We start from the raw sequence: 15,868 nt of genomic DNA, 5'->3' as shown, positions 1-15,868 counted from the left end.
ACTATTACCTTAAGTGAAGCAGGTCAGGCCATAAAAAGTATGTCTAATGGGAAAAGCCCAGGGAGCGATGGATTTACTGTGGAGTTTTTTAAGGTTTTTTGGAAACAGCTTGGGCCTTTCATTGTTAGATCACTAAATGAAGGCTTTCTAAAAAGAGAGTTATCAGCTACACAAAAAGAAGGGATAATTATATGTATACCTAAAATGGATAAGCCCAGAGATCAAATCAAGAACTGGAGGCCAATCACCATCTTAAATGTAATATATAAGATTGGTGCAACTTGCATTGCGAATAGAATGAAAAAAGTGTTACCATCTCTTATCCATGAGGATCAGCCCGGCTTTATCAGTGGAAGATATCTTGGAGATAATATTAGACTGATATATGATCTGATAGAATATTTAAATGAAAATAAACAACCTGGTTTACTTATATGCTGGATTTGAGAAAGCGTTCGATAGATTAGTTGGAGTTTATGCTTAATGTTCTATATCCTTTGGATTAGCCCCCTTTTCTGTAAATGGATAACTACCTTTTATACAAACTTAAATCAAGTGTGTCAGTGAATGGCACACTATCAGAAATGGTTCCAAATTAGAAGAGGATGCAGGCAGGGTGACCCATCTTCGCCTTATTTATTCATATGTGCGTAGAAATACTAGCTATTATGATTAGAAAAAAACAAATATATTAAAGGTATAAAAAATTATAACACTGAAAGTAAAATAGTACAATTGCAGACAATACAGAACTTACTTGCAAGATGACAGACTTTCTTTTGAAGAAGCTATGAGCACTTTAGATATATTTAGAAAGATATAGGACTTCTTTTTGGTAGCTTCTCCTAAACACCAAAAAGTCAAGAGCAGTATGTGCGGGTAGTAAAACAAATTCACCGATTAAGTTTTTTACCACACTTACAGATTGCAGTGGAATCCTGAAAAATTTTAAATTCTTGGTCTTTGGTTTACAAGTACTTAAAAGACTGTATCAAATTAAACTTACGATAGCAAGCTTGCTGAAATAAAGAATGCTTATAAGTCAAAATATGGTTAAAAAGACAGTCTAACTCCATTAGGGAGGAGCAGTAGTAATCAATAAGTGCCTTATCCAATTTGTCAAAATTAGTACACTTTGGTACTACTGCTAGCCCTCCAGACCTTTATTATAAATGACATACAGCAGAAATCTATCTTTAGTTTTGTTATGGAATGGAAAAATGATTATAAAATTAATAGAAAAAATCCATTATAAAAATAATTCCCTAGGATGGAGCATGGGCATACCTGATGTTTAAAAATTATATAATGCGCGTAAAATTATCATGGTGGCGGAAAATAAAGAAAAGCAAACACAGCTGGAAAAAAAAAAATCTTCTGTCTTACACAATGATATAATGAGGTTTTTTGGAAACGGGGTCGCAGTTTGCCACTTTTATTAATGCAAATAGCCTCTGACGATGTACTAAAAGCATACAGGATATTTGGAGAGAATATACTGGTGTGAAATTTTGTCAGAACTATCTCTTTTTAAACGATAGATATCATCAATCAATGGGAATAGCCAATTCTATATAAGAAGAGGGGTAGAGAAAGATTTATACTCAATTAAATTACTTTGTACAGATGAAAGAGAAACATTCTATATATATCAAGCTGTTAAAATAATACGTTGATGTTAACATTGACTTGTCTCTTTTAATGGTGTATAAGGCCATAAAAAACATACATAAACTTAAATAGAATGAATAAAGCAGATATTATCTCCTTCTACATATGACACAAACAAAAACTCCAATGTAATAGATTATGCTCGGCGATGACTCAAACAGAAAGGAGCAAGACATATTATGATAACAATTATCTAACGCATTGTATAACAAACTGTTGCTTAAACTGGATAAAAGGATAAATAGAAATGTTGATTTGGCATGTTATTTTAAAGCAATGGCTAATATAAAAGATATTAAATTAAAATGGCTTCAATGGCTTGTTACATAGAATCCTGGGGACAAGAGTAATATTATTCCACATAGGACTAGAAGAGGATGATCTCTGCAGCCTTTGCAGAGATGATAAAGAAAATATTCAGCATATTTTTTGGAAGTGTAAAGATGTTAATGATTTTTGGAAAAACGTACAAAATTGTATATTAGACAAATGTACAAATGCTTCTAAGATAACTTTTAGTGAACATTTGATTCAACAATAACAATAACAACTGACTTTATTAATCCCAACGGGCAATTTAGATGGGAGCTGTGCCCTGTTTCCAAAATATATGATATGGGAAAAAAAAAAAAAAAAAAAAAACACACACACACACACACATGCACACCTACCCATCACACACACACACACCATGAACATAAAGCACACACCGGGACACACGCTGATTCTGTTTGTATGCAATAATAACTTTGAGACAGATGTTGACCTTGATTTAATTTTATTGCTGGCAAAGGCATACATATATCTTGTAGATTAAAAAGTCATCCCCCAGTAGAACCCATTGTCCAAATATTGAAACACAGATATTCAATTGAAAATTAATTCATGTTTAGAATTAACCGAGAAAAGTTTGCTAAACACTGGCTACCTAATTAACAACTCGTTAGCTAAACTAAATACTGATTCTTTACATATATATAATCTTGATTATCAAAAACTACATATGTCTTGATATACATTAATATGGTGCTGTCATCTTATGGCCGTGGCTCAGGGTGCCTTCTATGAAGATTGCTTTGTTTATGTGTGTCACGGATCTAGTCAGAGTGCTAGGACTGGGCGCGTGTGTAGATGAAAGCGTGCGAATGATGGACGTTGTCTAAATGGAACGTGAAAAATGACGGAGAGTGACGTCAAAAGAAATAGTGAGGTAAGGGAGAGGATCGTGAGAAGGGAATTATGGAAGCAGAAGGACGTGAGAGGACATTTTTTTTTTTGGAAGAAGAGGAGGTTAAAAGAGCGGATAGAAGACGGAGTGAGTTAGAAGAGAGCCTTTGCCAAGACAATGTGCCTCGTGATGTGAGTAAAAGATTGAGTGTGATAGTCAAGAGAAGAAACCAAGCGTGTTTAGTGACTGTATTTTTTTTAGTCGAGATTCTTTCTTTTGAGTTTTTGTTTTAGTAAACAATGGCAGACTCGATGAACAGGCGAATCTTTTTTTTTTTTTCTGAGTGAAAAGAGCGCGCAATTGTCCGACCCGCTGGTGAGTTTGAGAGAGCGAGAAACTATAGGCACCGGCGGCGTCGTGACAATTTGGTGACCCGACGTGATTCGCCTGTTGCGGGTCTGTCTGCGTCGTGAAGAAGCTGAAGGATTTCTTTTAAAAAGATTCGTAAAAGAGAATATAAAGAGAGTTAGAATGGCTGTTCAGGAACAACTCCAGGATGGTATATTCCTGAACTCCCCATATTCCAGAAGACAAAGACGACATAGATGACTTTTTATGTGTATTTGAAACACAAGCCAAGTTCTCAACTGGCCGAAAAGAGATGTGGAGCCTGAATCTGGCCGCTAAGTTGCAAGGCCAAGCCTTGAATGTGTATTGTACATTGGCTCGCAAGCGGGGAAACTAGTTATGAGATGTTAAAAAGAGAAATTACTACGGACTTTTCAGCGTGCAGAAGAGGAATACAGAGAAAAATTTAGAACTGTGCGGCCTCATGCTACTGAATCCATGACGGCCTTCTGAAAAGAATATCCTACCTAGCGGACAGATGGATTTCCCGCACCAGATACCGAAGGATTATGAAGCTTGAGAGATCTGCTACTAACAAGAACAATACTATGAAAGTGTGTCTAAAGACCTATCCGTACACCTGCGAGAGAGAGGCTTAATCACAGCTGATGCTTGGCAGAGCAGGCTGAGCGTTACCGATGGCACATCCAAACAAGTGTCTGGCGGAGAAGGACCGATACATCCTTGTTCGCCAAAGTGGGATACAGCTCCACCTTCATCTATTATGACGCAGTCGCAAAAAGAGAAAATGCGCGGCGATATCCTTCAGAAGCAGGGCAACAGGAATTTTTCTTCCCACAGAGAGGGTAGAAGAAATATGCCACCTCCTAGATCCGTTCAAAGCATGTCGTCATCAACATTGGTTGGAGAAGGTGACTCAGACCATCCATTACATTGGACACCCCCAAGGCGATGTTACACTTGCCAACGATATGACACATACCAGGTATTGTCATTACCATAGACAGGCCGGTTCTACCTATTAGGCGAACTAGGCAATCGCCTAGGGCGCAGCGACCGAGGGGCGGAAAAATGGCCTGCTTTTTTTTTTTTTTTTTTTTTTTAATGAATAATTTTAAGGAAAATGTCATTTCACAAAATGATATTAGCAGGACACTTTTCTCTGCTTGTAGACTGACCACCACGCTAGTTCTCAGTACATGTATGACAGGAAAACCCCACTATCGCATTATCCCAGGGCGCACTGCAGTGACCACAGCTAACCGGCAGGCAAGTAGAGGCGGGGAGAGGGCGGCGTTGGTGGAAGGCAAAGGACCAAAGGTGAAAGGTCACACTTTTCCTCTTGCTTAGGTTGACTTCACCACCGAGTTTCTCAGTTCATGTAGTGATGTAGTACAGGAAATCCCATTATTACAGGCGCACTTGAAGTGACCAGCTAACCAGCGGGAAGAAGAGGGCGGAGAATAGACAGCGGAGGGCGGGTTGGTGGATGGGGCCTGGTACCATGGAGTGGACCACATTCCACTAATACCAAGCTCACCTTTCTTTCCTCTATCTTACTATTGAAGAGGTTCCACACTTATGCATTGAAAACACTGCAGCTGAGATCAGGGACAACAACACTGACTTGAGTTTGCTACGCGAGTTTCTCTGTGGTTATGACAACAGGTTTATGCTTAGTATTGTTTACACTTACGAACTTTCAACCCGAAGGAACTTAGCTAATGTCACGAACGCGTTCTTAGTTAATAAGAGTATTAAAGTCTTTAGCAGACAAACATCAAGGTAGAGCCATTTGAAGTTTATAGCATATCTATTTACTGACACTGATGGCCTATAGCAGGGGTGTCAAACACCCGGCCCGCGGGCCACACCCGGCCCGCCATGAAATTTTACCTGGCCCGCGAAAGAAGTTTAATTAAATCATTGTTAATGGCCCAGCGACAAGCAAAAGGCAAACAACAGAAAAGTTCCAGTCGATGACAGCAAGAGATGGGATGAGTTTAGTGAAGTTTGTACAGACCACCAACAGTGCACTGGTCAAGTTACCACCACTCCTGTTGATGACCAGAAAGAAGGGTCAAGGCGGGGCCCATAAATCTGACCTGTGACACGCGACACCCTGCCCTCAACACGGGCCGCGGGTCGAAGATTTTGAGTACCTGTTAACTTCCCTGAATCGGTCCGAGATCAAAGGGTGACTAGGCTCGAATCTTGAGCATGTTTGGCAGTACATATATCTGTGTGAACAACTTTTCTCTGTGATGAAGATCAACAAACATCACAGGAGTCTTCTTACTGATGTACACTTGCAGTCCATCTTGAGAATCTCCACAACACAGAAACTTACTCTATACATAAACGAACTTGTTGTCAAGAAAAGATGTCAAACGTCCACTTCTGACAAAGTAAATTAAGAAGAAAAACTGCTAAGCCTTGGTTTGTTATTACTTTAAGTTTGTTTTAATGTATGATTTTGTTTACACAAAATTAATAACAAAAAGTTTAGTTTTCTACTGTTGAATAAAAAGTTATCAGCTTAAATAATAACCTTCGGTCCGCCACCTTGTGTACGATGTGAGATTTGGCCCCCTGGGTAATTGAGTTTGACACCCCTGATGTAGACAGTTCGGTTTTACTTGTTAGTTCGTCTGTAAGGTGAGAAAGAAGAGAACCATTGAAAGCACTTGCCGATGGAGGTGCTATAGGTGGACAGGCCCACAGGTAGCGATAAATCTGTCACAGTTAATGACCAGTCGGATCAGACTAGCAGACTGGACAAAATGAGATGAGAAAGAGAGAAGAGAGAAAGATTGAAAGGACCTCAGTGGGGTGGCTTAGTGGAGAAGGGTAGAGATAAATCTCTACCACTGTAAAGAAAGTCAGATCACATTACCAGGGCTGGACAGCCAGAGTGGGGAAGAGGTAGTTGTAACTTTTAACTTAAAACCCACAGGACGATGTCAAAACCTCACTTGTCTGAGCGGCTGCAGACATCTCCTGCTGCTGTTTGAACTTACTTTGTAATCGTCTGTTCGGGTGTTTGGAGCGATCATCCTTCCACAGCTGAGTCAGTAAAGGTTGTGAACTGCATTTAGCCGAGCCAGACTGAACAGTGCTACTGTCTACAGCCACTTCATGAGTTTGTAAAGATAAGTTCGCATGAATTTTATACACTGTGACATAGCTGTATATATTTTATTAACACGATTTATGTCTTTCTTTACATTAATTTCATTTCCTTATTTCTTATAGTGCTTATTTTGATTGTGTGGATGCAACGGGTTGCGATAGCGGTGGTGTAACTTTTTGCAAAACTGTTCATTGCACAAAGGGGTCCGTTACAGTCTGGTGGTCTTTAGCACATCACAGTCGCGTTGAGTTCTGAGACAGACCGCCGCAATCATTACTGGTGATACTTAAGCCTAGCTTTCTTGTTTGAACTGCGTCCATTGAAGACAGATTTAAACAGATTCAGGAGCACAGTGCATTATTTGGATTTCTTTATGATATCCAAAGCATTTCTGAAAAACCAACGAAGGACATTCTACTATCTTGCCAGGTCTTGGCAAAGGCACTAATGCACAGAGACAGCAAAGACATCGACGCGGAGGAACTCTGTTCTGAATTTCAGGTTGTGGCTAGAAGACTTCCCAAGCCTACAATGAACCCCAAAGAAGTCTTAATATTCATAATCCAAGATAAGCTATTTGATATTGTGCCGAATGTTGTAGTGTCTCTCAGAATTTTATTGATCCTTCCAATTTCTGTTGCCAGTGCAGAACTGAGTTTCTCAAAATTAAAATTATTGAGCATGACTTGGCAAATGCACTCAATCTGAAGGAACTGATAACTCGTTTTGCACAACAAAAAACAAGGAAAGTGAGGTTTTAAGCATCAATTTCATGACCAGGACTAAATAAATTGCAAAACAAATGATATAACATGGTTCACTTTTTGTGAGGTGGGGGGGGGGGGCGCAGAATTTTTCTTTCGCCTAGGGCGCAACACAGCCTAGCGCCGGCCCTGACCATAGAGCTCGATACCTAAACAGCAATGAAGCTACCCTGAGAAAGGAGAACCCGTCTCCGGCAAGTGTCACTGCTATGTTTACAGCCTCAAACAGAAGAGAAAGAGCACAAGAACACAGATACCAAGTAAATGTTAGAAGGGAAACTACTCACCATTATCTAGAGTCTGAGAGGACCAAGGCTCAACGTGTGTCACAAGCACAACAGCCGTCAATACAGAGAGAATCAACTCTTCAGGAGGTTCATGAAGAACTGAACCACAAAATCAACGACCTCAGTGATGAAATCAAAGCCGTGCAACAAAGTTTACAGAACTTTAAAGAAAATACAGAACATCGTGAACGCAGATTGCAGAGAGAAATCAGTGACCGGGACAAAGAAATTATTCGGCTTAAGGCTGAGACAGAGGTTTGGCGAAAAGAAAGAGATGAAATGTGTAAACAACAGTGGGTCACAGTTGGTGACTTTGAAGAAAAAGTTCACGAACTTGAATTAGGTCATAAGAAACAGTCCGATGACCTTCAGAAAGCCTTAGCAGAAATCAAATTCTTCAAGGAACATAAAGAAAGCATGAAGAAAGAACTTGAGAATACTGTAACACAAGAGAAATCTCTGGAAATGGCAAATACTGAGACTAACAAAGTGGTGGAACGATTGACAAAACTGATAAGAGAACTCAAACAAATATACGATGACGAGAGAAAAACTAAAAAGGTGTATCTGGGCATGAGACATCAGAAGTCGAGTGAGATAGAGGAAAGGACGACAGACATTGGCACCTTGGCCAAAGAAGTTGAGGTTCATCAGACCTTCAAAGAATTCAAGACAGATCTGGGAAAAGTCAAGAAAAAACGAGCATTTTCAGATGACTATTATTGGACAACTTTCAAAGATTTAGGATATCTGCTGCTAAGTTTTGATCCAGAGGGCAAAAACAAGAAGACGAAAATTGTGAGAGCTCTCAAGAAGAGAACTGTCAAATTAATCTTTACATGAGTCTGTAAGGATAGAATACAAGCCTACTATGACTGTTGATTTTCAAAAGAGACGTGTCGCGAGAAAAAGGATATTGTTATTTAATGTAAAATTCAGAGAAAAAAAGAGTGACTACCAACATTAACATTGGGATTAGTATAGTGTTTGTCATGTAACCTAGCTTTACGGACAATGAAAAAAAATTTAGGAAAATTTTTTTTCAATGGAAGGGGGGAGAAATGTCACGGATCTAGTCAGAGTGCTAGGACTGGGCGCGTGTGTAGATGAAAGCGTGCGAATGATGGACGTTGTCTAAATGGAACGTGAAAAATGACGGAGAGTGACGTCAAAAGAAATAGTGAGGTAAGGGAGAGGATCGTTGAGAAGGGATATGGAAGCAGAAGGACGTGAGAGGAAATTTTTTTTTGGAAGAAGAAGGAGGTTAAAAGAGCGGATAGAAGACGGAGTGAGTTAGAAGAGAGCCTTTGCCAAGACAATGTGCCTCGTGAGTGAGTAAAAGATTGAGTGTGATAGTCAAAGAAGAAACCAGCGTGTTAGTGACTGTATTTTTTTTAGTCGAGATTTCTTCTTTTGAGTTTTTGTTTAGTAAACAAGGGCAGACTCGATCGAACAGGCGAATCTTTTTTTTTTCTGAGTGAAAGAGCGCGCAATTGTCCGACCCGCTGGTGAGTTTGAGAGAGCGAGAAACTATAGGCACCGGCGGCGTCGTGACAATGTGGCTCCTCTGGGTAGATGGATGTATTCTTAAAATGTTTGTTAATTTATGTGTATATGTTTGTTGTTGTTTTTTTTTAAATTTTATTTTGGTATATTTTAAAATATTGTTTGTTTGTTATGCATACTTATATTGTTATGTATCTGTGAAAAATCATGTCCCCTTATGTCTGGATACCCTATACCTACTTGAAAATATTTGTGAATAGACATGTTTTCCTTCCCCGATTTGGTATTTGTATACGTGAAGATAATATACGAGTGAGCTATTCCACAGATGTAGCTAATGTCATAAGTTTATAGAGAACAAAGTTCAGTGTAGCTGAAATACGAACTGCCTGAAATATGTGTTATTTATTGGTGTATGTTGAAAGCTATTAATTAATTTGTGTGTGTGTTCAGTAAGAGAGAGTTAAAGGGGGAGGGGATAAATATTATTTATTATTCTTCCCTTATCTATTGTATTCCACAGTCAATGCCTGATTTTGCGGAGTGAGGAGAGCCTGGCCACACGCTACACAAACATCCTGATTATTATTTTCATTGTTTAAACATTGACACAAATATTCCATCTCGACATTGATTTCTACCTCTTACTTGACCAATACCTCTCTCCCCCCCCCCTTTTTTTTGTTTTGGATTTGTCTTTTCATCCCAGTGTATCCCTAAAAAATTGACGACTACAGAAACCTCGTCATCAAACTGCAGCTAGGTGAAAACTTAGCAGCTAAATCGTTCCCGCTGGGATATTGCGGAACAGATTTTGGGATAAAACTGGGTCAAGACTGGAAGATTAAGGAAGACTCCAAGTGGCTTGAAAGATCATATCACAAACCTGCTGTGTTATTTTTTTATTATTATCATTTTTTTAAGCCAGGAACGATTTGTGCGTTTGTCGGTGTGAGCAATCTGTTTGTCGGCGTGCCGCGCCTGTGATGGCCGGCCGGCCTTTTAATCAACTAGTGTTGATAGATTGTTTTTGTAGAGAAGAATGGAAAGAGTGTTGGCAGTGTTTTGAATTTATGTGAAATGTTATTATTATCACCCACAGTCAACAAACTAGAAGCGCTTCCCTTACCATTGGAGTCTGTGGAAATTTCTTGAGAAGGAAATCTGCAGAGGCGGCCATGTCATCGCCTGCTCCAGACAGGTGAGTGTGGTATACAGGACAGTTCGTCTCAGGTTTTATACCTCTGTGCTTGAGTAACACCTTTATGACAACCGGTGTAATTCCTGGAATTACTCCCCGTCTCGTCTATACCATGTCACAGATCCACCCATCCCGTAGTTCACTTTAACCCTTGATATGTTAGTTTTTAATTTGAGGAATAGATGCAGTGTGTGTAAGAATGTTGTGGGCAAGGAATGTACCTAAAAGAGTGAGGACTGTGTTCATCTGAATGGCCGTGACAACTGTAGAATAGTTAGACATTCCGAGTTCCGATTGTCGGACAAGACGTACGGTCACGCCGCGGCCTCCAAATGTAACTTTGTACCCTCAGGTCGAGGTAGAACTCTTTGTGCAAGTATTAGTTACGGATAATCTTTAAACTGTTGTATGAAAGCTTTTAATTAGGAATATTTTAATAGCTTTGAGAATTAGTGTACGACTTATCTCAATGTACAAAGTAAGTGTAATCGTCCCTCTGAATTAGCTATGTTGAGAATGAGAATAAATGTGATTTTATGTAATGTGTGTTTATAGGTTAGGAGTACACCCACCTAGCCAAACAGATGTATCCTGGAAAACTTAAACATGTTCAGGAGAGTTTTAGGGACGCGACATGTGAGCCTCATGGCTATTTGCTGTTTGATCTGCGACAGGAAACACCGGATCATCTACGCTTAAGAACAAACATGTTTCCACGGGACCAACAAGTGGTGTACGTTCAAAAGTAGACATGTCGGCACGAATCAAGCGAAATATGTCTATGCTGAAGGTGTTGTGCGGTGCTAAACCAAAGGTCATCAAAGCGGTATTGAAAGGAGCCTCCCCCGACTTGATCAAGGCCATCAGCGAGTATTCTCTTAACGGCTTAATGGGCATGTTCATCTCACTCCGGCTCAGAAAAAGCGACTGAGCAAGTACAAAGAGGACTTGTGGCTCCTGGCACGCAGGAATACTTCGGTGAAACGCCGAAAACAGATTCTTCAACTACAAATTCAATAATATCAATAGCGAAAAAGAAATTGTTAATAGACATGAATTCAAGTATTTAAGATAAGAATCGTTTACTGGAACTAAAGAGTTGAATCCAAGATCAAACCAGCCAGACGGAATTGGTTGAAGTTCTATTGTTGGCTTTACAATTTCTCTGCCTTCGTCGGTGTAAATAGAATATAGGACTTGCTGCTCCACCTGAGGAGAGAGAGAGATACAAAATTATAGCAACATCATACTAGAAAAGGCGTTAATCGTCTGGAAACAATATTTTACCTCATGTAATCCGAATCCTCACCTTTGCCTGCCTGTGTGTGTGTGTATGAAACCGTGTGCATGCCATTAACTCAGCCTGAGTGTGTGTTAAAGCGTGTACTTGCCATAGACACCGGTCGAAAAAAAATTTTTTTTGTTTCACGGGATAGCGCGGATTTTTTTGTATCAGCTATTAGCCCTTGAATGAAGTTTCAAAAAATGGTTTTACTGCACTCGTCGCGCTATCGTTGCCATGGAAACAATCCAAAATGGCGCCAAAACAAACAATTTTAAAAGCTAAAAACTTCTTCAATTTTGTGAGTAGACTCAAAAATTCTTTTTGAAATAGTTACCTAAAAGACAGATCTACATTTCTATGATAAAGAATTTGCGAATTCCTCTTAGTTTTTTTTTTATAATTTTTTTTGAAAAAAGTGTGTTAAATTTTAAGAAATTTTGATGTAAAACGGTATAACTACAAACTACTAAGTAATTTTAAAAATCTATCATAGAAATGTTTAAATTTGTATGAAGAAAAGCTCAACCAAATTGCAGATCTATATCTCTTGTCAAAAAGAAGGAGTTAGCTTTTGAAGTAAAAACAGTCTCTAACCAAAACAAGGAACTGAGAAATCGCGGAAAGAAAAACTGAAAGCTTAGTAACTTCTAAACTACTCAATATTTTTTTAAAAGCTCTCATAGAAATGTTTAAATATGAATAAAGAAAACTTCAACCCAATTTTAGGCCTGTATCACATGCCAATATAAAGTTATAAGCTTTTGAACTAAACAAGCTTACTAAAACAGAAACTGAAAAGGCGAAGGAAAACAAAGTGAAAGCTTAGTAACTACTAAACCACTAAATATTTTTAAAAAGCTCTCACTGAAATGTTTACATTATGTATGAAGAAAACTTCATTCAAATTTTAGGCCTGTATCACATGTCAATATAAAGTTATAGGGATTTTAAGTAAACAAACTGTAACAAAAACAATGAACGGAAAAGCGCGAGCAGAAATATCAAGCTTAGTAACTTTGTTTTATCTAAGCCTTTCATGTAATTTACTGCTGAATGAAAAATATAACCATCTTTCAATGTGTTACTACATATAACTTTAACATAACTAATAAAATTAATTATTTTATTCACTTTTAGAAAAGTCAACATGGTTGTGTTGTGTACCCAAGTGCTGACCAGGCTTCAGAGAAGTACACAGTAATAAAAACAATGGTGTTTGCAAACATTGAGCAACACAGTTATAGGTTTAGTTAGTTATATAGAAGTTCAGTGTCCACTAGCTTCATGGTTTTTGCCATCTTTGGTCTTTTGCTATCTAACATTTAGTGATGATGTCGCATATTGCTTCCAATTTTTGCGAGCATCTACTGAAGTAAGAGCATTAGTAGGAAACACTCTCATCTTTCTTAGCCTTCAGTTGCAGGGTGATGGGATGAACATCAATTAAAGAAATTATTTCAAAAGCTTATAGGGGAGTATAACCAATTCTTGCAGCCCTATGCTCCACTGGGGGCAAATAGGAATAAGAATAACCTATCATGAAATCTAGAGATACATCACTGAGTGCACCAGAATTTTAAGCAGCTGCTCATGTTCTGTTCCTCTGTATGCTAGGATTATTTTATCAATTACCTCTGTAGTCACATGAATTAAGATGGTTGATTTTTGTGCTAGGGGTATCTTATTTTCTGTCAAAGATTTCTGGGAAAAGCACTATAGCTGTCTGCCTTTTAGGGGCTGACAATGATGTGCTCTCTAGACACTGAATGGCTTCAAAACTTGACTAGATAGCAGTTTTCATTGTTTGTAGGAATGCTATACATAATTGTCTTCACATTCTGTTACATTTGGTTGGAGTAAGACCATCCAACCCCCACCCAACCTTTGTTTTCTGTGCAAATGATGTAAGCTCTGTTTCCCTACATTCCTGACAAAGTACATAAATAACTAGCATTGCAAGTTGACTCAAATGTGTAAATGTTCGCATCTAGTCCTGATTACTACCGAGCTTTGCAGCAGAAATTAAAACTTCGCTTTATTTTCAGCTCGCTTACCACATGACTGATGGTGTTTTCGACAGCCGAATTCGGTTCACTAAGTTACTTTTTTTAGCTGCTACGACGGTCTAAGAACGTCCACGTGGTTTTTATTTTTTTGCACGTGGTATTGTGAGAAGAAATGAGCGTCTGACAAGCACAATAAACATTTAATATCAACGTTAATGTCTTAGAAAAGAAAATATCCCAGAACTAGCTTTGACTTGCTGTCGCATTTGTTTATACATCCGGAGGCCATGACAGTTGCCTTGTGGGATACCCGAGCACAGCCGAAGCGTGTTCGTGTGCCCTATGACCCCGTCTAGGTCGGCATTAGTGAATTCTGATTGGCTATATGCAAAGTATGTTACGCATGCATCCATATAAGGAAGTTTCCGACCCTTTGTGTCGTCTAGAAAAGAGCTTGTATCATAGCTTGGGCCTTCTAAGGTTTTGACTCAGCCTTTGTTTGAAAATTCATGTCATGACCTTCGACCGATATACGATGTGACACAGTTGCCACGTGGCGAGGTGTGTTGCTATGTCTCAAACATTCTCTATTCTCGCTAATTCTGCGCTCGGAAAAGTAAATAGGATAGAAGTAATGTTTTCATTGACAAAATAGACATATTTCTAGATTATTCTATGAAAAACCACTTGGCGAGTGAATAGAACAAAATATGAACTTTGACAGTATGAAGTAATCTGAAAATGGCCAAAATGAAAAATTTTTGACAATTTTTCGACCGGTGTCTGGCCTTAACTCAACTTTAGTAGGGTCGCGTTGTGTTAGTACTCAAAATATATTCAGGGTAATTTGTATCCCGTTAAAGACCATCACCTGGCTTTGATTTAGTCGCAAGAACAGCTCCACGGCTCTTTGATACTGCAGCACGAAATCCATCATGACCTGTTGTTTAGCCAAGAAGAAGCCGCCTGCTACCCAGTAGAAATTCTCCCAGAAAATATATCTCCAAGCCATCGTGAAATTCGGCGCTCCTACCTGTGCACACATAACCCGCTTGGGATCCAGGTTGGCCAAAGGATGCATTGTGAAAGCTGTGGTGTTCTTGTGCCGTGTCCACATGTCTCGAAAGTAGCCTGCATCCACCCACACCACATGCCTGCTGTAGAAGTAGCTGTTCAAGATGGCGTCTTTGACGAACTCGAACTTGGCGTGCGTAACGCACGTGTAATCCGGGTAGACGGTGTTGGGGTAGTGTACAGGGTAGCCAGCACGGTAAATGGCTGCGATGGCGTCCCTCAGCTGGAAGGCCCACAGGCTGGTGCGGTTGACGAGGATAATCTTAGTGAGGTCCGGCTGTTTCTGTCGCACGTGCTGCATGTGGTCGGCGAAGGACGGGGAGTCTGTGTAGAATACAAGCGGCGAGTAGATGGCGGAGTAGGCCCATGACCATTGCTGGTAGATCCTGTGGTCGCACTTAATGTCCGGGGCACCTTTGTCGAACGTGAACCAATGTCTATGAAGGCGCTGACCATCGTCACATTGTATTCCATGGGTTTGTTAGGCTGCACACTGCTGCTTTGTTGTGTCTGTAATTAGGAAACTTTTTAAAGATTGTTTTTCAAATGTAAGAGAAAGCAAAACAAATATCTTCATTGCTTTACATTATCTTACTTTGTAGTGTTCTTATAACATGGAAAATACTGTTGACTGTGCACAATAGCTACAGAGTTGACAGTAATGCGCGATGAGAGAGACAGTGTACGCAGGCTCTCGTCTGAAGGTAAATGTAAAAGCCACGCCATCAGTTTGCTTGTCCACTATAAAGTTCTAAGTCCACTATAAAGTTGTTAAATGGCCTTGTAAACAATATTCCCTTATTTCCTGTAAATAATAAACATTCCGTATGATGATCAACTTTCTCTTCTCTCAGTGAGTAAGCGAGAGAGACTGAAAGGAATAACAACAGTAATGAACATTATGTGTTAATGAATAATCTAAATGAGTTGTGTGGAACATTTGTGCTCTTGTCATTAAGTACTTTTTGTGCTTTGTTCAGATTGAGTGATGACAAGGACTTTTTTCAATTTCTAAAGCAAGCTCCAGCAAGTTTTAGACCTGTATTAAAATTAGTCAGAACTAAGTTGATATCGTCAGCTCGACAAGACATTTTCATACACTACAACAACGCAGACAGGTACCACATTGATACCAAGTTATCGTAACATGAGCAATAATATTTTATAATGTTGCTTAGAAGTAGCGCAAATAAGCAGAATGTGCATAAATCCAGGAGATGCTTTCACCAACACACAATAATTCAGTTACAATCTTGTTCAATACCATAAAACACAAATTCACAGCGGTGCACCATGTTCGCTGTAATTGTACTGTTTCATATGGACTTTTACCTTTGTGAATGATGATATTGTTATTTCTGTTTCTTGTTACTATAAATTTAAAATAAATCCGATAGGTTCTGT

At 39.1% G+C, this 15,868-nt stretch overlaps 2 protein-coding genes across 2 annotated transcripts; one reads left to right on the top strand and one right to left on the bottom strand.

Moving 5' to 3' along the window:
• The first annotated feature begins 7,314 nt into the window (after positions 1-7,314).
• LOC112577323 (oral-facial-digital syndrome 1 protein homolog) lies at positions 7,315-8,235 on the top strand. The gene has a single exon (XM_025260378.1). The coding sequence runs from the start codon at positions 7,315-7,317 to the stop codon at positions 8,233-8,235; it is 921 nt and encodes a 306-aa protein (XP_025116163.1).
• A 1,858-nt stretch (positions 8,236-10,093) lies between these two features.
• On the bottom strand, positions 10,094-15,262 carry LOC112577244. The gene is made up of 2 exons (XM_025260280.1): positions 14,262-15,262; positions 10,094-11,308 (listed from the first exon to the last, which is right to left on the bottom strand). The coding sequence occupies exons 1-2, from the start codon at positions 14,763-14,765 to the stop codon at positions 11,105-11,107; spliced, it is 708 nt and encodes a 235-aa protein (XP_025116065.1). The 5' UTR covers positions 14,766-15,262; the 3' UTR covers positions 10,094-11,104.
• Between the last annotated feature and the right edge of the window lie 606 nt (positions 15,263-15,868).

The sequence above is a fragment of the Pomacea canaliculata genome, linkage group LG12, assembly GCF_003073045.1.
Source record: "Pomacea canaliculata isolate SZHN2017 linkage group LG12, ASM307304v1, whole genome shotgun sequence".
Lineage (NCBI taxonomy): Eukaryota > Metazoa > Mollusca > Gastropoda > Architaenioglossa > Ampullariidae > Pomacea > Pomacea canaliculata.
Note: the sequence above shows the minus strand (reverse complement) of the source record. Positions and strands in the feature narration are given on the sequence as shown.

Bases quoted from the DNA above. Each gene is read 5' to 3' on its own strand.
- LOC112577323 (XM_025260378.1), top strand. From the start codon at position 7,315: ATGTTTACAGCCTCAAACAGAAGAGAAAGAGCACAAGAACACAGATAC.
- LOC112577244 (XM_025260280.1), bottom strand. From the start codon at position 14,765: ATGCAGCACGTGCGACAGAAACAGCCGGACCTCACTAAGATTATCCTC. The intron at 11,309-14,261 runs GTGATGGTCTTT...CTCTCTCCTCAG, and splicing joins TGCGACTAAATCAAAGCCAG to GTGGAGCAGCAAGTCCTATA.